A 26997-nucleotide genomic window follows, 5' to 3' on the forward strand; every position below is an offset into this window, starting at 1 on the left:
TGTTTGGATGGTTTTTATGAGGAGAGCAAAGAGTGAACATGGGTCTTGAAGAGATCTGAGGTCAGCTAATCGTTCCACAGCCGAGCTGTTGAACTCAAGAACAAGTTGTAGAAGCGACCCGATCATGTGACAAATGTAATGTCCTCTGAATGCGCTATGCATACTGTTTTATTATTTTTGCCTGTGGATACCGCAGAAGAGTCCCAACTCTTCCCACTTGTTCAGGGGGAGCGGGACTATGGCATCACCAATTGGAGTATGTTGTGAGAATGAAGGGAGTGGGTAGGGGAAAGGACCAATATGAAAGGTTAGATGAATGGAATTTTAGGTAGGACCTGGTTATTCAGATCTAGTCACTAAACACAGCTATTGCCATTTCAAGCAACGTTGAGAATGTTTTCCACTCCATCTCAATTGCATATTTTTTCTTTCCCCTGAGGTAATATTGAAGCATTATTCATTTAATTTTTACTTTTTTCAATTTTTTTTCTGTATAGTTATTATTATTTTATTTTGTGTTCTTTTAATTCATATATTATTATCTTACAATCTTTATTTTTACTTTGATTTATTTTTAATATGCACCTCTTGCACAATCTTTTAGACTAGCTTTAATTATAATCCTACCGTTTTTCTTTATTATGCTTACTGTTATTTTTAGGTACTTACAAAAATCTAATGTATAAACTTATATTACCCACGCACAGGCTGCGCCTTAGTGGGTTCCCTTTCCTATTATTATAAAACTTGTAATGTCAAATATATAAATTGGGAAAAAATAAAGGAAATAAAAAATAAAAATTCTAACAAAAGGGAAGTGGGTACATAGTTTGAACATTAATAACAGTTGTGTGCTGTAAATTTTCTAGTTTTCAAAAATATATTACTTACCAAACAAAATAAAGCCATCTCAACACATGGAACGAAAAAGAATCTACCTCCTTATAGCTTAAAAAAATGGCACGCAGGAACTATTTTTTCAAGGCCAACCACATGGGTACCTCAGTAACTATCAACCAGTGTAATGAACTAAACCCTACCGAGGTCGATTATGACGTATTTCAATTTACTTGTGACGAAGACACAAAGCGTATGAAAAAAAAGATAACTAGGTACATGTATGTAAATTTATTATAAAAAAAATTATGGAATACTTTAATTTTCGTTCAGTTATTATTTTCCTTTCGATTTTGTTTTGATTGCATTCTTTACATTGTATAACTTTATTACGCTTTCTTTTTAGCATAGTATTTACATTATAAAATTATTCACCGGTTTCACCTGAGTATCAGCACTCTTTTTTCTTTTGAACAATAGTTGTATAAAAAAAGATCTATCAATATGGCGTCCTACCTATTTTTTTTTGACAGATAAATGGATAGGTATTTCAAAGCTCCATAGCTCATACTGAAAATGGTATTGTTAGCTGAAAATAGTTGCGATGGATTAGGAATTTTAGTAATATACTGTAGAATTTTCATGATACCAGAGATCACCGATTGTGAGTTTTGCAGCTTCAGGTTTTTTTGCAGGTTGATATTATTTGATTACTGTTTGTGTTCCAAAAGGACTTATACACGGTGATCGGAAACTAGTAGTACAAGAGGAAAACTGGGGAACCTACATCAACTAAGGAACTGCAAACTAAATACAGCAAACAGCTGAATGCCCTTAGCGACTATTTCAAATTTGACCTAAAAAATTCAAACTTCGAACTATATTTACTCGAAACGAAAGCTCAAATTAAGGAAGTTATATTGTGTACCACAAAATAGACTCCTATTGTGATTTTGATTCACCGTTTTTCCGATTGTAGCATTAATTTTCGGACACCATGTATTCCATTATTATGAATTATTTCTAATTAAAAATATTTTCTTGTTTTGAATATTGATAACATCCACAACAAAATAAGATACAATATTTAGATATAAAAATCCATATATATACTTACATAATTTTTGCAATTAATTTCGTGTGTAATAAATATGTACTAATAACACATAAAAGTATTTTATTTATTTGCTAATGTCGGTTTTGTGCCATGACTTCTGAATCAATTTTTTTTAAAATTATTTTACCTACATACATAAAATGATCAATATTAATAAATGTTTTCAATATTCAAATCAAAGTAAAAACAAAGTACCTACTCTGGCGATAACGGAACAGCTGTCATAAGCAAATAATAATTTGTGTGACATAGGCAGCAGGCTACACTTTCTTATTGGCACTTGAAAAACAAATACGTATTATTGTTTTAGTACCTACCCAAGCAGAAATGCTCTGACATAGTTAAAACTTATAACACAACTTGTGACTGTGCATATTACGAAATGTTAGGGTTGCCAAAAACTGCTGAGTTGATCAATTACAGCAGAAGTAAGAAAACATTGAGCTACGGGCATATGGACACATTCTACAAAATACTGGTTTTATTTTATTCAGTGATAGAAAACCTTAGCATCGCCCAGTCGAAAGACCGCCATTCAGATATGAAAAGCAGCTTACGATGACAATAGTCGTGTTTGGTGATCAAATCTGAGTAGCCAGGTACCTTCCTCTTCTCTTTCCTACTCCTTTCGGCCACACAACATACCCCAATTCCATAGTCTCACTGGTTCAAGTCAGTCGGGAGCAGTTGGGACTCCAGTGCGGTGATCTCATTGAAAAGTTAATTAAGTATCATGAAGAATTTTTTTACCATAATCAGATCCCTTTACCTAAGGATGTTGACTGTTACTTGTTACAAATAACTGAAGGACATTATAGAAGCGACTCTGGAGGGATATAGCAGGAGAGGTATTCAGAGAGACTCTTCGAGGGTTGTAGTTCTGATGATGGGTCTACATTAGGACGTATTATGGAATTATTTCCGCTGGTGCCGAACGTGCTTCTCCCATCGAAGGTTGGCCATCTCCACTCTGCATTCTTCAGCCAAGAACAACTTGAGGAAATGATATTCGGACTCTTTGTCTGCTTCGTCTTCTATCAATCTTGTTTGTCTGACTATTCCGTTACATATACCTACGAGTACAATTCAGCATACCATGTTCTGTTGCTTGCTGGTTTTGTTTTGTCCATTAAACCCTTCAGTATTTTGTATCAAGTAACCTTGTGTATTATCATATTGTTATTCTAACAGATAATGCACCATTCACTAATGAAGTAGTGAGCAATCTACAGGGTGTTTAAAAGAAATCATGTAACCATAACCACTCGTGCGATAGCTACCCAAATTTCAATTTTGGTTATGTGATATTTATAAATTAAAATAAATAAATTAAATTTTAATGATTTAAATTTTTTTTTAAAACCTAAAAATATGGGATAAACAGTAAAATCAGGTGGATTCATTGGCTTAAAACTGCAGTAAGCAGTTCATATGTTTCAGTATTAATATTTGGATGTATGATATTAATTATATCGAACACTTGGAAATTTCCATCGCCCGGATGGAAAATATTGACAGCAGCGAAACCCCCAACATCTGTTCCAAAAAGTTTCCATTAATCATAATAATTTTTGAAAAATAGAAATACTTTTATAGCTTGACATCATAATACATAAATGCTTGACATGAGTAAATTTGCTAGCGGCCAAAAGAGGAAGTAACTAACGGAGAACTATTTTTAAATCCATAGATTTTTTTGAGTCAACAAAATCTACTGTAAAATTTTCGAGCCAATAAAAACCAAATGTGTTTGAAAAGTACCAGAGAAGATGCCTGTTAATTAATCTCAATATTTTAACAAAATATTCAAGATTTTGACATCACCCTGTTGAAAATGCATCGCTGAGTTATGAATATGACCCTGGTGACTGCACTAGACATGCTATGGATTCCATAATACAGTTGACTGCTATGTATTTATTCAGTGGACGTTTCTAAGGTAGGCCAGTACATAACAAATAATATTATTGAATAACAGATCATTTAGAATAATAAGCTACTTATCTTTCATCTTCCCAGAGACTAGGCACGGTTACAAATACGTAAATATAAATTAAGTCATGTTGAAAATATAATATATGTACTACAATTTACTTTATTGTATTTAGAAAACAAACAGTTATGTAATACTTATATGTTACATTGTGAAATAAATGTAAGATATACCAGTTAAGTTCCATTGTTTATACACATTACCCACATTAGTAGTTCTATGAACAGTAGACCTCGCGTCCAAAAAGCATGTTTCTAATTATTTAATAAATCAAAATCTCTGTATTATAAGATTTGTAAGTAGGTACCTAAATACCTACCTACTTAATTAAAAACCATAAATATTTAGCATAACATTTTTTATTTCAAATAAGGAATAATTACACAATTTTTCCAAAGAAATGTCACCATCCAATGACAATTATTTTTTTCCAACATTCTTCTGGCTGATAGATACCATAATATTGATTATTTCGATTCGACTGCTCGCAGTAGGAAGTAGGAACCACGATCATGCAAACTCTGGCGGGATAAAAATCTAGTGTCTCATAAGACAAGGTACAGGATAGTTACGCCAGAGAACAGGAACATAACAAAGAAATTTACAGACAGATGCAGTGCCAAATGGTCGAGTTAAACTAAGTTGCAAAATTGATAAACTAATAATATTATTAATTTAAATGTATATATATAAAGTAATAATATTATTAATGTGGTGGTAATAGGAGATTTTCAAATATTGTCAGGTTATTCGTAACCCGGGAATGTTTGTCTTTCTTTAAAAATTAATATATATTTTTTCTTTATCCTCCAATTCAAGCAAACTTCAGACAGGAGGCCAAAATGGATTCCATCAGGGCCTACGTCATCTTAGGAGATGGTGCGTGGAGGGGGCAATATAATCTAGTATGAACATATATTCAGTAACTACCAATCTACGGCAATAGGTATCCATATTATAATAACTTGTTATCCTGAAAAAGTTAAAACGATAAATTTGGTACAGGGTGAAAAAAAGGCATAGCTAGTAGCGCAGTAGCTACTGTTGTACAGTATCTACAAAATCTAAACTGGCAACACCACCGACTGCAAAGTTAACTGTATCGATCTCTAATAGCGTCTTCTTGGTTTTGATTGGTGGGACCAAATACCCTATAATATTATTTGGTGAAACTAAAACTAGAATGCTCACATGTTCAAATATTATCCCCGAAAGAAGTAGGTACTTCACTTACCTGTGCGATGTCTAAATAAATACAGGCAAGTACCCAGTTTGTGATAAATAGGTGGGTATTATTAAATATTGGTAGTATTTAATTTTTTTGGCTGGCAACTCTGGCTGTTAAAGGCACCAGTGTGGCATGACATAATCGTGTATAAATAATAAAATGTATGAAAGTAAACCAAGCCTCTCAACTCGGGCCGCTAGGAGGCGCTAGTGTAACATTCTGTCCAGTCAAAAGAATGTATGGGAAATGTTGGAAGTTGGATGGATGGGAAGTTATCTAACTAAAGAGGTAGGTATTATAAATATTTGGTATTTCTGGTTGGAAACCGAGACCGGAAATTGAATGATGACACTGAATTAGGTTGTTCTGGCTAATCTGTAATAGTCATGAACTCCGTGATGATAGTACCCAGTACTTCGCCCTTGAGTTTCACAGATGCTATACAAATCGACCAAATCAACCTATTACTATTGTAAATAATTAATATTTGTCTTTATATTATGTTATAATATACACGGTGTCCGGAAACTCGTAGTACAAGCGGGAAACTGGAGAATCTACACCACATGGGGAACCCAAAAAAACATAAAGTTTTTTGATTTGAGCATTATCAAAAAAAAAAAAAAAAAACCAAAAAAAAATATTTTTCGGCTATTTTAGGGTTAAAGTTTTTTCTGGTGTTTAGGGTTGAATAACAGATGTTTTAACCCTGCAGAGCAGAAATATTTTATGATTACACCGGGTTAAATGAAGGGTGATTTCAAAATAATGCTTCAAATCCGAGTTTCTTCATTTGTTTTACTTTCAAATAGTTTTAATTAGTTGGGTACTTTGATCTTCAGTAATAATTTATAAGAATTTGATTAAAAAAAAAAAAAAAAATAATCAACTTCAAACTCGATTTACTCGATAACGAAAGCTCAAATAAAAAAAAAAATATACTACAAAATCGACTCCAAATGTGATGTAGATTCACCAGTTTCCCGCTTGTACTACGAGTTTCCGGACACCCTGTATAAAGACAACTTTTTTCAAACGTTTCAATTTTAGTTGATCAACTCGACACTTGAAAGCATATTGACAAGTGTGAACCTCCTTTCAACAAAGTTTTTTGTTAGAAATCTTGTCATTCAATAAAAGTTGATCAATTAAAATTGAAACATTTGAACCCGCTATTGCTGGTGATTATTTTCCGAATTTTTCCATTGATTGGAGTATGTTTTTCATGTGTATGTTTCTAACAAAAATTATCACGAACTTTCGAGAATTCGTGTCAGTACTTAAATAATGGTAAATATTCGGGATCGCTGGCCACAATTAATTAAATTATTGTAAATGGCTGTCATCCATTGATGTTAGTCTATGCTGTCATCCCATATGACGAAAGCAAATTACTTAATTGAAAATTATAAATTAAAATTTCCCAAATGCAGATAGTTGTAGTAATTTTTATAGTAATTCAGGTGAATCTAAAGGTTTTACTTAAAACAAATCGTACTAAGCGTGTCCAGCGATCCCGAATAATTAACTAAATAATATATAGGTACTTGAGTAATGAATGCACAGGTAGATTCTTATTGGAAATTGGAACTTTTAACTCGTACTAAATATACTGAATGGATTGTAGTAAGAATCTATTTACGTGAAACGAATTATTAATATTTCTGCTTTTCATGCCAAGAGTATTTTTATAATCTCCATAGTTGGACGGAAAGTTTTGCGGCATAATCACGAGACACGATAAAACGGGTAAATCGTAAAATAATAATAATTGCACGCGTGAAACAAACCATTATAAATATCATAGATGTAGGTATGTAACTCTATAGCCATATTATTATTCTATCTGATCAACATTCTGGCAAAAACAATTTTACTTCGAGAGATAGAAGCAGAATGCTAGGAGTGCGAAAGGAATGGCTATATTTGTTACGCTCGTTTGATACGAAACGTCCGTCAACTCTCGTCTGGCAAATACGAGAAGCACATGGGCCGCGCGTCATTATAGTACGTAGCTCACAGATAGACGTTTATTCACACCGCTTATCTGTAAATCGCCTAGAGATTTCATCATTTGAACTATTTTGACTTTCTGACCCGTGTTTGCAGTTAAATAAAACAATCCCCCCAGCGAACGATGTTTTTTGTGCATGTGCAATCTGTTTACATTATGTTTACGATGTGTTTTGAAGAATTTTACCCGTCGGCCGCCTTCCCCATAAAACGCGGGCTTCCGATGATCGTGATACATTTTCTTCGCAGACACTCGCCCGACAGCATTCTCCAGTTCATCGTCTGCTCGCATTTCAAACCTAAACCTCCTTTGTGCTCCCCGCTGTTCGACTTTCGCGAATTAAGTTGACCTTTCAAAATTCAAACGTCAACATGAATTGGTGTGTACTTATTCCTGTCGTCGTTGTTTTTATTCAGTTACCTAAAAAGGCATCGAGTGGTCTAATAATTTTACATTTCGCTTGTTACAGCCTTGCGAAAAATCTTCAGTACTCCACGCTGCAGACCTTGGGGCTAGTGTCAATCAGCGTCATGTCTTCGGAGTCGAATATACGAGAAGTTTGGAGACAAGCTGATGCCGTCTGTTTTGATGTGGACTCAACTGTCATCAAAGAAGAGGGGATCGACGAATTAGCTAAATTCTGTGGCAAAGGAGAGGAAGTATCTAAACTGTAAGTATCAAATATGTTTCCATCAATTTCATACGAATGCTTAACATAAAATAATTGCTGTACATCTCTAAAAGTTTAATATTTTCATTTGACAGGTTGAGCTTCGCACTTTTTTGTTTTCCTCCCTTTGACATTCTTTCTAAACACATTGTTGCCATATTGCTAAGATAATAACCATCATAGAAAATAGATTGTGACTTATATTTTCGAAAACATTGACTTTCCAAAATAATATATTACATCAAATGTTAGCATTATGAAATAAGCACCATGCGAATACATAATGTAACTTTCTCTTCTGCTTGAATGCAACCTAAATTAAATAATGGACTATTTTCGAAACATTACCCAGGTACTTTCCCAGTAAAAAAAACACTTGTATTTATTTCCCTTAGAACCAAAGAGGCGATGAAGGGAGCTATGACCTTCCAAGAAGCCCTGAAGAAGAGATTAAGTATTATTAATCCCAGCTTAAACCAAATCAAAGAATTCATCAAACACCATCCAGCCACACTTACCCCAGGAATACGGTGAGCAAACTAAATGCAATTACCTTGCGTGACATTTCAAAAATTGGAACTGTGTTGAGAAAATTATCAATTTATAAAAATAATCTTTTCAAATCAAGATAAGTACCTCTATAATCTATTTTACAAGACAATTAATTTTATTCTAAATCGTATTTGAAATGTGTAATATTTTTTTGATTTTGTAGAAACAAAGTTTCTCATTGCTGGATTTATAGAATAAACTCTTTAAGTATAGCAGCTTGTTTTAGAAAGGGAATAAATCAGTGCCCATTGCGATTTGAATTTAATCTATTTGAATGCTACCATCAGTATTATTAGTTTACCTTTGTAATGAATTTGTATTTTATTATTTCAGAAATATGTTATTTATATTTCAGATAAATTGGTACCTTTCTTGTAAATTGGTACCTTTCTTGATAAATTTCCAACTTGAGGGGTATAGAAGCACACTTGCCACTTAACATTTTACAAATTTTTCAGTTTTTCGCTGTTGTTTAGCAAGTTATCAAGAAGATTTGTTTAGATTTTACTTATTATTTTTATAAACTCACACACAATAAAATAATTACGAATTTCTGCACCTTGGCCAAAATATTGGACATTATAAAATGAATAGTTGCAGTTTTACATCTCATCAAAATGCACAGTGGCGATTTTGCATCTAAGTAAATTTCAAAATACAAGAAAACAACAATAGCGGCTATTATAGATAAAGATGAAAGGAGGATTCTGATAGAATTTAAAAGTGGCAGTTTTGCATCTACCTAATCCTTCTTAGAAAGTTGTTGAAGAAGAGGCGTTTCTGCTTTCAAATATCGAGTGTAGTCGATGGGGCTTGCAATATAGCTTCATAATTGATGTAAATCTAAAAAAAATTACAATATGTCAGGTTTTGCTGCTATATTCAAAATTGTTGTACTTTCCTAAGAATCTGTATCATTTATCTAATTGCCTAACAATTTTGTGATTGTGATATCTACAAACAAAATTATACAACCACCAATGATATAATATGCTAGAATTTATGATAAAAAATAGCAGTTTAGACTAGTAAGTCCAAAATATTCTAACCTTTGAGATAGTGGTATAACTTTTATTTTTATGTTGCCTTCACTACAATTAGTTTGATATTTAACCTCCTTGGACCCGAACCTTGAGATACAAGTTCTCTATTAAATTATTAACCTATCCTAATAAATCTCTTATCACCTTTCAGTTATTTATTCATGTTTCTAAGAGGATTTTCAATTATTATTCAGCCCGTGTATAGTTATATGACAATTGGATGGCAACACCACGCACTAACCTTTTAATTACTTATTCGAAAACAGAGCAGGTTTGAGCATTTATTATTTTACTACTTATAGTAGTTACCCACTTCTCCCCAATTCAAAATTCTTTTTAAAATCATAGAACAATTTGAAAATATGTGTGGAACAAACCCTCCTCCACAGACATAGGAATTAATAGACGAGAAGATAATGGCGAGGGGTAAAATCAACTGTTGAAGAACGAAGGGCGTAAGACTGACTGTGATTCGTCAATAAATCAATCTGACAGTAAATAGGCATCTCGCATTATAATATCACCATTTACTTCTTAAAAGTAAAATCTGCTTTTGAATGAATAGACATTTTTACATGAGAGCGGGATTTGTTATGAACAAATTTGCGAAGTCCAAATTCGGCAAAAAAATTCGGTTCTATTTTCAGAGTCGAATATTTCGTTTAAGTATTTAGTTAAGACACTTTTATAAATGTTCATAATTTACTTCCCAGCAACCAACCAGCTTTGTGTTTCGCGTCCAGACGTTTCTCGATGTGATAGTATATGTTTCTAAAACTGATCTATATTATACGACGTGAATATGTTTAAAATAAAGTAAAATAATGCTTATATATGGAATGTAATACGACAATTGGGTTTATTCTCTTTTTCACATCTATTTTTACAAGTTTTGATAGTACAAGTCAACATTTTGCCGTGTTATTTCGTAAAATGAACCGATGATGCCTCGACCATAGTTCGCACAAGAATGATGATGTCACGTTTTCAAATTTCACTTGAGGCCATACGCGAGCCCAGCCGGCTCCAATGGAACCGGTATGGGGAATGGGGATAATACGCTTTTAATCACTTAGGGCAGGTCTACTAATATTCATATGTCTATGCCCTCGTCCAATTTTTCAACAGTTTACCAGCGGAATGCTGATGGGTCTCTGGAGAACATGCAAGCATTCTAATATGATCCTTATTAGAATAATTCGCGATGCTATTTTGACCTTAATGCTTCGAAAAATGTATGAAAAACCAAATCAGCATCGTTTGGCCTAATAGAACGTTAGGTTCCACTAATATTTTTCTGTTTTATGCTCCGGCCTTTAACAGTTTAAATCGATATTTCCAAGCTCCAAAGCTCATGATTGAAATGCCACACAGAAAAGATGTGCAAATTTCGTTATGGCAGTGCTCTCCGTTTGAGATTTTTCCGTTTCAACGCACATATTTTATGCTTTATGTTTTATGACACAACAATTTTTTTTAACCCACTGTGCTAATTTACAACATTACAAGCTGACTTAGATCTCCACTTGTGTGCCTAAAAAATTATGTTGGATTTAAAAAAAAATCTTCATTTATTATTTTTATTTCCCAAAATGCTTATAATTTTTTTCCAACAATGTAAGTTTATTTTAATGTCGAGTTTGCCAATATATTTGTAAAGGGATTAAAGTCTGTAATATAAAATTCAATTCAGCCACACATTTTCTACTCAGCCGGTACTCCAATCGATTGCAAAAATTACAACTTTCTATTGCCGTAACAACAGTGAAAAATTACAATAATTTAATATTTAAAATAAATAAAAAATCTGAATGAGTCAGATGTTTGAGGTCACTAGCGTATAATTTGTGAGAGAGATAATAATATAGTAAGGCAACACTCTCATAACATAGTTTTTTACAACTAGGTAACACAAATTTATGTAACTAATATAACCCCAAATTAATTTATTATATGCCTGTTTTCTTTCCTTGTTAAAATAAATACTCTGTAATAAGTACCTCAGTAAGGTACCAACCAATAATATACATACTATTTTTCTTTTAAATATGACAACACCGATTTTTGTTTGAAACGTGGAATTTATTGAGGTATTTTAGGTAGGCACTATTTTAAAATGAAGAGTTTGTTATAGAATACCTCATAAGGAACCAACTTGTTATTTCTATTTTATCTTAAAAATGGCAACACCAATTTTTATTTAAAAAATATTCTCTTTTGAATTTTAGATAGAGGCAAATTCCCTATAATATTAATAATATGTCCAACTCCAGTAAAATACAGTAATAAATAAAAATGTTAATGTTTGTTTGTTCAAAATCTTAAATCTCCGAAAGTTCTTCAACCGATTACTTTCAAATGACAACAATTTCAACAACGTTGCATTCGAATATGCATGTGCTTTTATATACCTATATCATATAGATGTCACCTGTGACAGGTAAAAACATGTTTTTTTAAACAGTGCCATCTGTTGGATGTAAAAGCAACACATGCTATTGTTTCTCTATCTGCACAGACAGACTGAGCCACAGCAACGTCTGGCGGGGTACAGCTAGTTTCATATAAAATCCATTAAAATGTATGAAAGAACTCATGCCTCTAGAAGGCGCTGGTGTACCATGTCGCCATCAGAATATACGGGAAATGTCGTAGTTGGAGGTATTGTTAATATTATAGGGTATTTGATAACAGTCACAAAGTATTGCTTTAAAACAGGAAACACTTTGATGAGATTATTGCTTTTATAATGGTGTCGTATTATATTTGTAAATTAATTTGGTGAGTTGAGTTTTGATTGACCCCATCAGATACTTGCAGGTTATGTACCTTCTGATAACTCGTTTAATTGATTCGTTGCCAGTGAATGTATTGAATCAAATTGGACTTTGAGACAGAATTAATTTTGATTGCTTCTAATGGTTTCTGGCTTACATATACGCCACTGCTATGGCTGTGATTGTCATTTTATGTGGTACATTTTCAACATTATTCTCCATTACTCATAAATAAATAATAATTGACAATTATTTTCTTTTGGTGTTTCGACTGCTGACATATATTATTACATGGGCTAATATCATATTTATTAAAATTTGTTGCTAGAGTTAAAGAAAAAGATAAACTTGTTGAATTCCCCTTAACGCTTAATAAGCAGAAAAATATATGTAGCACTTGGTTTCAACTTAATTACTACAAGAAACAACTACATATTTATGTTGGGGGAGATAAAGAGTAAAGTTCCATTTTTTCTCAATCAAAGTTATGTTTGACGGTTTGGAAATACACATAAATTATTAAAATAACCCAAAAACCTATTTTGTGCATGTTTACTTAAACCCCCGACTTAAATAGTTACTTAAGTTGAAATCGAGTGTTGTTTTTTTAAAAAACCTTTGCATGAAGCGGAATTCAACAACTTTACCAAAAAAAAAGTAATACAAGTTACATAGTTATTTTTGCAGTCGGTGGTGTTAAAAAAATTTATGTTGTATTATTTTTCACATGGGCGGGCATAATGTATATATTGTCAGAGAAAGTAAACTAATAATTCATGGAAAATTTACTGTGAATGTTTTTTTTTTTAATCTTTAACATTTTGTTTTTACAAGATCGTTACAAATAACTTGACACAATTTGAACTCCTCGTATAAGCGCAAATTTGTTGTTTGTGCAATGAAGGATGACTTAGCTAGGCATTTATATAATTATACGGTTTTAAGGATTGGTTTATTGTTGTTTTCAAAGCTATATAAGATGATAACGCTAGTTTATTTACTTTATTCATATTTATTTGTGTAAATTGACGCAAGTCTCCCAAAGGAATTATAATACTTGTTTGACCACTTGCGATTGTCACGGCCTTAGCACGTGTGTATGAACAGCCTTGACATTCATTCCAAAAACATGTGAACATTACAATATTTGATTTGGATCGAATATGGTTAGGTTAGGTACCGTCAATTGATTAGCAGTAGTTATTTTATGTCACCGATCAATATCTGCCTGTTGCCGGGTGACGAACATTCTTTGGGGATATTCCATTCACCATTATTATTGTTTGTTTAACACGCACACCGATAGACATAGAGTGTTTTTTGTTTCGTCGTGAACATGCTATATGAAAATATTATTTTTGAATCGTGCCTTAGCACACTTATCTTTTATGAATTTGGTTCTTAGGTATAACTTAAGTTGAAAATAATTGTTATTACATATCTTTATAATATTAAGTTTGAATAAAGTTCCTACATGCGAACATTTACAACTTAAATCTAATGTTTTAGATTTGTTCTATTATTTGGACTGATATTATTGTTTTGCTGAGAGCTCCGATTTCCGCTGCAACCTCTCTTTCTGTTACATGCATCATTTATGAGAAAGAGGGAGAGATTACAATGGATGTGTCGGCACTAATATAATATGTATAATATCACTTTATAAAAGTTATTGTGTTTCATTTGATGATGTTGCACAAACTTACTAATTTTCACAATATAATTATTGTTTCCAGAGACCTGGTAGATGTTCTCCACAACCGAGGAGTTCCCGTTTTCCTGGTGTCCGGTGGTTTCCGGTGCCTCATCACCCCGGTGGCCGAACAATTAGGAATTCCATTAGACAAGGTTTTCGCTAACAGACTGAAATTCTACGTCACCGGTGAGTTGATTTCCAAATTCATTCAATACGTATTATTAACACATTTATTTCCAAATTCATTCAATACGTATTATTAACACATTTATTTCACCATTTAGCTCGATTTAAAATAATCAAAGTTGTTTAATATGCCTAGAAATGGGTAAATTCCCGAGAATTTATTTTTTAGGGATATGTATTCCCAAATAGGGAATACTGCGGGAATTTTCAGCTAAATGGTGAAATCTCCAGATTAACCAATGAGGTTGTCTCCGAAAATGAAATTTTACATTATTTGCATTAATTAGAGCATGCTAAGGACAGCACTTTTGACAGAATTTTTGGAAAACTCCAAATAGTACTGATGATATTAGCCGTCCAAATGTTGATATTTGCGGCCGGTTGATGTCACGGTACATACAATGTCTGGCGCAGCATTACTGCAGCACATTCGAATTATGAATTCACGAGACACAATTGAGAATGTTTTACCCGAGTTCACTTTGAAAGCACATGACTTTGTCACTTTCATATGTCCATCACTCCTAGACACACTACCCCCAGATTCCTACTTATCCCTCACACCTTTTTCCTTTCCAGAACTTCCTCTCTTTCCTCAAATCCCCAAAGACGGAATAGGCCCTGAGGTATTTTTTTCCTCAGGGCCTCCTGTGTGGAGCTAATGTAAATAAAATAATATGTTGTAATGTTACAATAAAAACGTGAGATAATGCAACCAGTTCTTTAAAGTAGGTATATTGATGGTGACAAAGCAGATGCGCTAATATCCAATAGGATTTATTATTAATTATATATAATATAGGTTAGGTTATTAGGTTATAATTAAAAATGATTAAATAATTATTTTTCTCATGGTGATTTCATCGTTTTTGCAATCATTTTGCTTTATTTACAAGCGGAATGGAGATATGTTTTATGTATTTTTTTTAATTGAGTTGCTAGTCTTTAAATTAAAATTAAGCTCGTATGTACTCACTTGAAACATGAATATTTCTTAAGTATGTCACAGTGACATGAATGATGTAATATTAATGAAAATTACGCAGAATCAAAAATCGGTCTTATCTAGAATTAAAAAAATAGTCCATAATAATAATATGCAATTTGCAACAACTTACTGGTAACGTATTATTTTTAACCTACAGGCCTCTGGCATATTGACCGTTATATTTCTTAACCTGTTGAAGGCCAGAGCATAAAACAGAGAAATATTTTTTCAACCATTCATAAAAATCAAAAGTGTAACCTAAAGTTTTATTAGCCCAAACAATGCTGATTTTGTTTTTAATACATTGAGGTTAAAATGGCAATCGCCAATTATTCTAACAGGGAATTATTAGAATGATATTAGAATGCTCGTATGTTCTCCCGAGACCCATCGGCATTCCACTGGTGGAAGATGCTGTCAGAAAGTCGGCGAATTTGTGTGTGTTTCCGCTTCTCAATAAAATCAAAATAAATAGGGTATTTCTGAATGTATCCGAAAACTAATTTCTTATTTGAAAGGTGACAAAATATGCCTTCAAATATAATTTTTAAAATATTAAAGTTTTTAAATCAACCATAAAATTTTTAAAACCTTACATTTTTTCGTCTAAACACTGAATTAAAATTACTGATTAACCTCTCAGAAAAGGACTTTTATTTACTTTGTGTTCCTTTGCGAACTGTCAAAACGCGAAAATTTTTGTGTTATTCACGAGTTTTGTTAAAAGCTTCATAACTCACGTTTTGGGAAACGTAGCCTCATTCTAAAAAAATGTTTTGGAAAGATTATGAAATTCACTATCGTATTGTTTTGTTACACGTAAATATTTGCGTGTCTAAATATACATTTTCTGAAAACGTCAAAAATATGTAAAAATCGATGACCATTATTTCAAAGCTGTGAAAAATGTACTTTTTTCTGAGTATCATAAAGAAATAACACTTTATATATTGAAGAAATATAATTAAAAACTATTAGTCACCTCAAAATATTAACCGTCCAAAATAAATATTTTTAATAAATTATTTAAAAACGCAATAAATTATGAACGAACAAGATGACAGATTCAATCGACTCAGATAATGCACCTCTACATTCCATAGATATTCTTGAATGCAGACGCGTAGCGTTATTCATTATCGATACTCTGTTTTTTAAATCATGGCAATCCGTATACTAGTGATGGAAATAAATCGATTTTTGTAAAATCTCGCGCGTTTACGTGAAAAGACGTACTAATGTCTTGACCGCTATTATCATATTTACGTCTTTTGACGTTCTAATGTTCCGAGTGGTTAAGAAAAAAAAACAATTTTCTTAGACAAATGTATTACAAACATTACTGCCACCTCACTTTTTTGTTGTTTCATATAAATTTTTTCCCAAATTGTGGTCCGAACCTTTGGTTTCATAGAGGTGTACATTTTAATTATTCTGTGGTTTTATTTGAATATAAAACTGTACACAACTGCTGACCCTGTACAAATCGCAAGTGCGCCCTACTGTCGAATTTGGCAGCCATCTCTGGTCCGGAGCCCCTAAATACCTGAAAAAAACCCTTGACTCTGTGCAGAAACGGGCGGTACGTTTGATAGATTCCTCAATCTTAACAAACGGACTGCAATCTTTAGAGCACAGGCGTCGGGTAGGTATGCTGTCCTTGTTCTATCGGTATTACAATGGAAGATGCTCTGAGGAACTAGCGTCATTGATCCCTTCGGCACCGGTGCGTAGTCGGGATACACGCCAAACGCGCGCCCAACATTTGTACACGGTTGACATTTGTCACATGAGAACGGGTCGCTTCTACGATTCGTTCTTAAGTTCAACAGCTCGGCTGTGGAACGAGGTGCCGGCCTCTGTGTTTCCTCCCTCCTACAACATGGGACTCTTCAAGACCCATGTTCACTCCTTCATCTCCACAAAAAGACCCTCCACACAGCATCCCCAAAGATGACATAGGCCCTGAGGGAAATTATTTTCTTCAGGGCCTCCTGTGTGGAGTTAATATAAAAAAATAAAGCATGGTGTTTTCCCTTTCTAACACAGTTTAGTTCATATTTTTAACCATGGTAGTAAGGGAGACAACGATTACTATGAGACCATATGAGCTGTTTTGAAAAGCGAACAAGTTGACTCTGCGGGTAATAGCTGTTGGTTCCTAAAGCTGAACAAATTAGCCTGAGCGGTTAATAATCTTCTCTTTATTTCAATACATATCACTATATAATTTAAATGGCAAAATATTGTTGTTATTGTTCTTTCACATTGTTTCCCTTTCTCGATAATATAAAAAAAAAACTCATTGTTTTGTTGTATTTGACCCACTCTGAATATCGTAATGTTTTCTTGTTGTTGCTATCAATAAACTGAAATCAACGTGATGACATATTTGACCTTCCCGCCGATTGATGTTATTGTTTGCGACTCTTATTCAAAACAATGCAATGGTCATTGATTAAAACGTCAGCTATTTAATTTGTTCATTCGACTTATATGCGAACCTACAAATGAAAGCAAAAATAATAATTAAGAAAAATACTTTTTGAATAATTTCAGAAACAACTTGATTGTATGCAGGTATGTTTTTTTTTGTGTGTGTATAATCGGTATGTCAAGTACATCTGCCCTGATGATGGTCACTGTAATGCTGTCCGAAACAGTGGCTAAAGAAGGAGGAAGCGCAAAAGGACATAACCTATAAATCAATCACAATAGTATGTCTATATTTTATACATAGTTAATTTACGACCTTAGTTATTTTGGTGATTTCAATTTTTTTTTTTGAATAATACAAAAATTCTAACAGATCAAAGCGACTGTTAGAATTATTTTACAAAAAAAAAACAGTTTTACAAGACTGAATACAGTAAAATAAGATCCTTGATGTGCTTGTATGGTAATATGTTTAACCTCAATACGAATGAAGAGATCTGAAAATAATAAGGCCGTTGTCAGTAAAATGAATAAGATTTAAAAAGGGATGCTTAGATGGTTCGAACATGTAGAGCGAGTGGCCGGAGAAAGGAGTGTCTGGTAAATATAGGACACATAAGGAGATGTTAGAAGAAGTCGGAGATACTCCACAGAGACATCATGAATAGGTGAATCAAATATTTAAGTCTGGTTAAGTCAACAATCAGCATCACAGAATGATTAGTTTGTATGAATGTGAATGAACCAAATATTTGAGAATTTCAAAAATGAACTTCATGCTCATTGTTTTTATTTTATGTTGAAATGATTATGAACTTATTTACAAAACCAAACACATGTTCAGCTATTTGCCCAATAAACACAGTGATACGATATGCTTCTTTTCCAGTTAAATCTGGTTATGTAGATTGGAACAAAGATATTTATATTTGTGTAAGCAAAATAATATAATTATTATTCACAATGTTTTCGTTTGCCTAGCAACATGATTTACATATCTTGTTTAAACCGCTGTTTGAATGGGTTTGTGGGGACATTGAAATTTACATTATCCATTATTATCTCAGTAGGTACTAGCAGTTACTACCCAGCCTAGATTTCTATCTTCTTTTTTCTAAATCATGAATAAAATAAATGACTTTTAAAAAAATCTCTATAACTCGAAAATTTGACCCCGAAATTCTGTACCAAAAGAGGTGTAAATTTCTTAATTCTACAGCTCACCATTAAATCCAACTTTGTCCAAAATATCGTCACTCTTTTTTCCTTCTGTGAAATATGGATCACATAATAGGGCCTTCTTTTGGAAACTCCATAGCTCACTATGGAAATGATGTTGAAAATTGAAAATTATTGTTACATTGTCGTATAAATTCCTGCAATAAAAGGTGTGCAAATTTCATTACTGCAGAGCTCACCGTTACATAGTTTTTCTGCTTTACCACTCTTATAGTGAAAATTTATTTTGCTTTTTAATGAAAACATTTACAAATAAGCATTATCTAATTCCTGTTTTGGTTGTTGAGATACAAAATAAAAATTAATTACATATAATGGAAAACTTTTAATTTCCATGATCTGATGTTTGTACTGACGAAGATAATTTTTATGATCTTTTGTGTAATTTTACGATTTTTTTTGTCTAGAGGTCAGTATTAATTGTATAAAAATGATAATAACAATAATCATTTTGGAAAACGATAATTTAGTTCCTCGAAACATGAACACATTATGTGTACGAAGAATTAGCATATTATTATGGCTATTAAAATTGTGATACTGTATCAAATAATTTGATAACCTTTTGACATAACCATTTTGTTGAAAATTAAAATTAAAACCAGATTCAGTAAAAACTAAACCAGTTTGAAGCTGTATCGAAGATTGCACGCTTTTTATAATGTACGTGCCGTTGCATTTTACCATGTGAATGTACAGTGTTATACAGCTAGACAAAGACATCTTTTGAGTGACATTATTGCCAAAGATTTTTTAGATACAATATAATTTCTTTCTTATTTCACTTGATCGCCTTCTACGGTAAAACTGTGTAAAGCTGAATATAAAATTATGTACATCAATAATAGCTGAAGTCTGTTTTCGATACGAAATTCCCATAGTTAATATTTATTATAAAGGACTTTTGAATGAGTGCTCTAATGTTATTTGTAAACTAGCGCAGAAAACCACGGGATTTTGTAACTGTTGGATTTGTGAGGCAGAAAGTATTTATAAAAAAATGATTTGCCCTTCGAAAGAAAAAATTTAACTAGCGAATGTTAGCAAACTTGAAAAATTACAACTATCTAATCTATCCAATGGTATTATAAATATACTAGACACGTTATATTTTTTACTAGCTGTACCCTGCCACACGTTCTTTGGCTCAGTCTGTCTGTGCAGATAGAAAAACAATAGCACGCGTTGCTTATGCTTATATGTTGATATGACAAATAGTTCCAATTTTGAATTAAAAGTTCACCGAACTTCAATAATGTTAATGCGTTATGCAAGAATATTTCACATTACGTACTTACCCATGCATCATTAACCGAAATTAGTATGTTTAATAATATTGTTTGAATTTGGAATTAATTTTATTTTGAAACATTTTTAGATGTGTAACGGGACAGACTATAACAAAATTGTTGACAAACCTTTTTTATTTTTATAGGATTTATAGTACGCTTGTGGTACTACCTGGTTTTCATCAGAAATATGTTTTTTTCTAAACATTCTCTTATTATTTTACAGTGGGGTGAAAAGTTTCCAGCCTGACAAAGAAAATACCATTTTTTTTTAGCTGTTACATATTTCTCAAAATTAATCTCCATGAATACTTATACATTTTTCATAAAGGTACTCTAATGCTGTGATACTTCCTCCTCAAAATACCCACTTACAGCACCAATGATTTCCTCGTTGATCTGAATTTTCTGTCCTCCGAGCCATGTTTTAAGCTTAGGGTATAGATAATAGTCGCTGGGTGCTAAAGCTGGCGAATAAGCGGTTGGGGAATATTTGATAGCCGCTGGTGCTAGATCTGGCGAGTAAGCTGTTGGGGATAGAAGATGGTCGTTGGGTGCTAAATCTGGTGAATAAGGCAGTAAGGTGGTGGATTCAAGTCTGATCAACAGTTATTAATCGACGCGAAAATTCGCTCGCCAAAAATTGTGTTGGCCTGGGAATTGAAAGACTGCAAAATTTCATGATGCCGATTGCTCACCATTTGAGAGTTATGCTTTATAGCTAAAAAAATGCTTGAAAAAGTTTGGAAACAATATTCTGGCTGAATCTACACATTCGCGGAAAAAAACTCACAATCACCTTGGAATAAATTTTATTACATATTATTATTATAAATGTAAGATTTTGCCACACAAAAGGGTCCCTCCTCTAAGAGATGACCATATCTCTTTTCTGGAAAAAAAGGATTTAAGTTATGTTTCTCATATTCAACACATATATATCTTTGTCTACAGGTGAGTACGCCGGCTTTGAAGAGAATGAGCCGACCTCCCGAAGCGGTGGCAAGGGGGTTGTCATCAAGAAGCTGAAGGAGCTGAACGGCTTCAAGAGGATCGTAATGATTGGAGACGGGGCCACCGACCTCGAGGCCAGCCCTCCGGCTGATGCCTTCATCGGTGAGGATCCATTATTTGCAATCTTCCAAGCCTTTATCCAAGACTTCCCCGATTCCTTCAGCCTCACAACATATATAATGGGGGTGACATAGTTCAAGTGGCTATGGGAAGCTGACAATCAGTTTGTCTGAGGCATCCCAACTCTCCTATCCATCTCCCTCAATCTCGAAACATACCCCGAATCGGGGATGGCTCAGTTCCACTGACAGCAGGCAGTTGACACAATCAGATTGCCAGAGGCAATACAACCTTTTTCCCATCTCCTTCCTCTCCCCACTTCCTTCAGCCTTAAAACAAACCCCAAATGAGGGTGACATAGTTCCAGTGGCTACGACCAGTTACATCCAGTTTGTCTAAGGCATCCCAACTCTCCTCCTATCCATATTTATATGACAGAAATTTATCTAAATAAAACATCAAAATTATTTGGTAATAGTGACAGATTTTACTATTGAAAAACATTATACCACAGGGTGTCAAGAAAATTGAAAACAAAACATCAAATACACAATGCTTGCAGCCCTTGAAGATTTAAAATCATACACATTTTCAAATAGTTTAACTCTTACGGGCGCTCCTGCATTTCTAGTGCTGAAGAATTGTGGCCACGCACTGTGCGAAGCACTGCAATTGCAGTGTTGACCTTGTACATTCCTTTTGTCTTCAGATATTACCTCTACTAGGTTAGTTAGACAAAAATTAAAAAAGTCACTTCATCAAGTAAGGAATTGTCTATGTGTTGGTTTAACAAAAATATCTTTTTTATGAATATTCGTCATTTTTCCACATGTTGAAATCCATCAAGTCTTCGCAAAGTTGTCGTTGATTGTTCTTAGGGCGATGCACTACGTCGTGTAATATTTTAAATTGAGCCGCTATCAATAACAACCCTTACGTAGATGGCGATAAGGTTTTAATTCCCGCTTAACACCATCCGCCTGTTTTGATTTATGCAAGAAAAAAACATGGCCAAAAAGTGCCTTTTATTTTATTAAGTGGATGTTCATGCATAAATATTTAATTTTTTTTCGATCTTTTTATAAATAACTTAATTTGCCACATTATACAATAAAATCATAACCGAAAATGGGTTCGTAAGTTGGAGATTTTGAACTAAAGCAGTTTTCATAGGCCTTTACATTATTTTTTTTTGGGCTTATAAAAAGACTTTACTAAAAAAACTCGATTATTTTAAAGGTCAAGATGTATTCTACTCGCAGTATTTAATTAAAGCATCTGAAAAATTTCTAGGCGACCAAATTATCAAACCAAAAACACATGATTTTGCATTACTACGTATGGCATCGCCAAAAAATAATTATTTTTTAATTTCTTCTATTTTCTCAATTTAAATTGGAGAGATATTTCCAGTGTGTTATACATTATTTTTATGTGTAATATTAAAGGTTGTAATCTTTTTCACAGGATTTGGCGGCAATGTTCTCAGAGAGGAAGTGAAAAAGAAGTCCCAGTGGTACGTGACAGACCTCCAAGAACTGGTGGACGCTCTAGCCATGAAATGATTAGCGCCTGTCCCATACAACATACAACCTGCTGAAAAGTATTTTAATTTAACTGTAGTATTGCCGGGACTCCGTGCAGAACGAGGTTGTCTCTCATTTTTTGAAAATGTTTTATATTTAAAGATATAATGACACTAAAATTAGATTTCGATATTTCCAAAAATGTTTTCAAAGTGGTAAAAACATTGGTAAAATATATGCATTTGTATCTCTCAACATCATATGCAGTACAATTCACAATTTAAATGGGATTCGCAATGAACTGTGATGTTCTGCTAGCCGCAAGTATCAATGTTTTGATAGCTCATATAGTCGGTGCTATTCAGTATTTTCCATAAATTCAAAGAGTTCTGTCCTCAGCACGCTCTAATTAATATAATACAATTGTAAATAACATGAAATTTTGTTCTAAGAGATAACCTCATTGCACTTCTCCTGTAAAGCAGTTTAGGAAAATTGCCTTATTTATTGGTATACGTTTTTTTACGAAGTATATTTTCTTGTCTTTTTCAATCACTTATGCTCCCTACAACCGAGATGTAGGTATATTAGCTCTGTTTTTTTAAAATTAATTTCTCAAAAAAAAAATTGTCATTCTGAATTTAAAGTCCCCGTTTACTGTTATATTTGTTAACGGTTATATTTGTTAACGGTTACTGGTTGAGTAGTCCAAAGTGTCAGGTTTCCACCCACGCTTCGCAGGTTCAATCCTCTGCTAGTTGAGTGCTCCATCATTGCACAAGCAACATTTTCCACTTATATTATGGTAGTAGAAGGAATTCAGATATCAAATTATTCGTAATCTTGGAATATGTATTTAACTTTCTTTTAAAAATAACTAAATTATAAGTCCTACACATTTAGAACTGTTGTACTTGCGTAACAACATTTATTTCTGCTATACAAACTTTGTCACAATTTTTTGATAAATTCAAACTTTCTTTCCGCTGTTAACATTTTAAGCAAATAGTGTTTAGGGAAATTTAATAAAGTTAGCAAATAAATTATGTATTCAAATTAGTTTTAATCAAATTAACAACCTAGAGGTGTTGCAATAAATTGTTTTAAACTGGTGCTTTGTTGTTTGTGTAGAAATAGAATTGTTGTTCACATATTGTGTGCTCAGATTTAGATGAATTAAAACAAATTATTGATATTAGCAAAGTATTTTTCTATAGGATTAATGAGTGCTGTGACATTTGTGTAATAAATTTATGATTAAATCAGCAATTATTCGATTGATTGTCCTGATGTCTATAGAAAAGGTGCTAGAAGAAAAAGAAGTTAGCTTTTTTTGATATTATTTCACTATTGTTATTTTTTTCACGGTGACAAATCATTTTATTGTTATTAAATTTTTACTATTTGGTTCAATTGATTCGTTGAACTAGCAATTCTTACAATTAGGTTAATTCTTTTGCACAATGGGTTCTTAAAACATTTTTCCATTTTTACACTGCTCAATAGGTCGAAATTTTTGCAAACCCAGTTTGCCACCTCTTACCAGACCAGACGGCTCACTAGCAAACACCGCCACCGAAAAGGCAAACCTTTTATGGAAAATGTTTGCGGAAAACTCGACCCTCGACGACGGGGGTGCTGTTCCGCCGTCGGTTCCTCACTGCGGCTTCTATATGAAAAAGCTGAGGATCCGGCATCGGGATGTACTCCACGTCATACGGGGGCTCGATGTTAACAAAGCTAGTGGACCTGATGGAATACCTGCCCTGGTATTGCAGAGGTGTGCTGCGGAAATAGTTCCAGTTTTGACAAAGCTCTTCAAAATGTCCCTGAAGTGTGGCACTGTGCCCTCTGGTTGGAAAAAAGCGGTCATTCACCCTATTCCCAAGAAAGGTGACCGCTCCAACCCGGCCAACTACCGCCCCATAGCGATCACATCAGTTCTGTCCAAAGTGATGGAACGTGTGATCAACGACAAACTGCTCACATACCTCGAGAAGAACAAAATTATCAACGACCGTCAATACGGATTCCGGCGGAACCGCTAGTGCGGTGATCTTCTCGCGTATGTGACGCATGTTTGGGGGCGGTGCCTGGAACGTCACGGTGAGACCCAAACGGTCGCACTAGACATATCCAAGGCCTTTGACCGGGTCTGGCACCGAGGACTTGTCAACAAATTGCATTCTTACGGACTTCCCGCATCCCTGTGTACGTGGATTGCTGACTTTTTAATGGATAGGTCGATTCAGGCGGTTGCTGACGGTTTCACCTCTTCCTCCCACTCCATAAATGCTGGCGTCCCACAGGGATCGGTTCTGTTTCCAACTTTGTTTTTGTTGCACATCAATGACCTTTTGACATGTGCACCGATTCATTGTTACGCGGATGACAGTACAGTTCATGATAGCTTTTTGTTTGACAAGCCCCCAAAGGGCACACAAACTCCAACGGCTCGGAGGGCTTTGAAGCAGAGAATGGACGGTTATCTCGAGAGTATTTCCTCCTGGGGTAAAAATAATCTCGTCGAATTTAATGTTTCAAAGACCCAATCCTGTCTGATTACGTCTAAAAGGGATCCAAATGATAATCTAGTCTCCTTCAACGGAAGCAATCTTCCGAACAGGCCTTTCATTGATATGCTTGGTGTAACTATAAGTGACCAGCTCAGGTGCGGGGGCTCCATCGAAGCTAGAGTAAAGTTGGCCTCTCAGAAGCTGGGCGTACTGTACAGGGCCCGCAGATACTTTAATAGTACACAACTGCTCACCCTGTACAAATCGCAAGTGCGCCCTACTATCGAATTTGGCAGCCATCTCTGGTCTGGAGCCCCAAAATACCTGAAAAAAACCCTTGACTCTGTGCAGAAACGGGCGGTCCGTTTGATAGATTCCCCAATCTTAACAAACGGACTGCAATCTTTAGAGCACAGGCGTCAGGTAGGTATGCTGTCCTTGTTCTATCGGTATTACAATGGAAGATGCTCTGAGGAACTAGCGTCATTGATCCCTTCGGCACCGGTGCGTAGTCGGGATACACGCCAAACGCGCGCCCAACATTTGTACACGGTTGACATTTGTCACATGAGAACGGGTCGCTTCTACGATTCGTTCTTAAGTTCAACAGCTCGGCTGTGGAACGAGGTGCCGGCCTCTGTGTTTCCTCCCTCCTACAACATGGGACTCTTCAAGACCCATGTTCACTCCTTCCTCTCCACAAAAAGACCCTCCACACAGCATCCCCAAAGATGACATAGGCCCTGAGGGAAATTATTTTCTTCAGGGCCTCCTGTGTGGAGTAAATATAAAAAAAAAAAAAAAAAAAACACAACTGATAAAAAATCATTTCTATTACATAATATGGCCCATGAATTTTCCACCTTTAAAAGTACATAAATAAAATTATAGTCTTGGCCTACACTACTAATCCCCTTTTGTTTGTGACCATTTGTTTGTGAAAACATCTTTATGTTTGATTTTGCCAGGTAATGAATATGTATTGATTACACGTCATTGTCATTTGTAAATCTATGGTAGGAGATTATAGATCTCTTTTAGCATAATACATTAAATAAGATTTATATTTTTTTTAGGTATGTAACAATATTTTATTTTTGTAAAATCAATATTTTGAAGGTATGTAGTGTATTTTGTAATAATTTATTTATATTATGCCTTTCGAATATTTTAATTAAATGTAATTAAAAAAATGACATCCAATTGATTTGTTGATTTTCATGTTATCCGACCTTTTAAATGAAACATAATGTATGAAACATAATTTAATAATGTACCTATATCTCCTGCATAAGACAATATTATTTGTAACGAACTACGTGGTCGAGACGCAAGGATAATAGCAATCTGAAGGTCGTGGGTTTGAATCACGGCGTGCGCAAGTAAATTTTATTTGACTGATTTGTATTATTTCACAATTTAAACATTTAAAATAATACATATAAGGTATATTTGTGACATGTTCCAGAGTGGAGGACTACTCTCAGTATCAGAGGTGTGCTCAGAGTTTTTATCAGGAAATGCAATATGAAAACGTGGTTATGGAAATTAACAGAGGCACCAAGAGATGGCACTGATTGTTGCGTTTAGCAGTGGCTGTATATTATTATTTGTACCCAAAAGCGCAGCCTTTTTCGGCACTGAATCGTCGCTTGAATGTGCACTGCAAACATATGTACATTTGTCGTATAGAATACAGAGAACACTTGAATATGACGTATACTTGTGTACGTCTTTTTTCATACTTAGTTCTTGCCTTTAACAACTCATAGTAGTGCGTTGCGATTCATGTTGGTACTTAGTGCATTTTTAAAAA

General features: G+C 33.9%; 1 protein-coding gene across 1 annotated transcript; it reads left to right on the top strand.

The window, feature by feature from the left end:
• Positions 1-7189: 7189 nt before the first annotated feature.
• On the top strand, positions 7190-24155 carry aay (phosphoserine phosphatase). The gene is made up of 6 exons (XM_089636222.1): positions 7190-7568; positions 7659-7859; positions 8255-8389; positions 13968-14113; positions 21020-21181; positions 22607-24155. The coding sequence occupies exons 1-6, from the start codon at positions 7561-7563 to the stop codon at positions 22702-22704; spliced, it is 750 nt and encodes a 249-aa protein (XP_089492348.1). The 5' UTR covers positions 7190-7560; the 3' UTR covers positions 22705-24155.
• The last annotated feature ends 2842 nt before the right edge of the window (positions 24156-26997 follow it).

The sequence above is a fragment of the Hesperophylax consimilis genome, chromosome 10, assembly GCF_061612785.1.
Source record: "Hesperophylax consimilis isolate HC1 chromosome 10, BYU_Hcon_1.0, whole genome shotgun sequence".
Taxonomy (NCBI): Eukaryota; Metazoa; Arthropoda; class Insecta; order Trichoptera; family Limnephilidae; genus Hesperophylax; species Hesperophylax consimilis.

Excerpts from the sequence above, each read along its gene's own strand:
- aay (XM_089636222.1), top strand. Across the intron at positions 8,390-13,967 it reads ACACTTACCCCAGGAATACG|AGACCTGGTAGATGTTCTCC; the intron begins GTGAGCAAACTA and ends TATTGTTTCCAG. Across the intron at positions 14,114-21,019 it reads ACTGAAATTCTACGTCACCG|GTGAGTACGCCGGCTTTGAA; the intron begins GTGAGTTGATTT and ends CTTTGTCTACAG.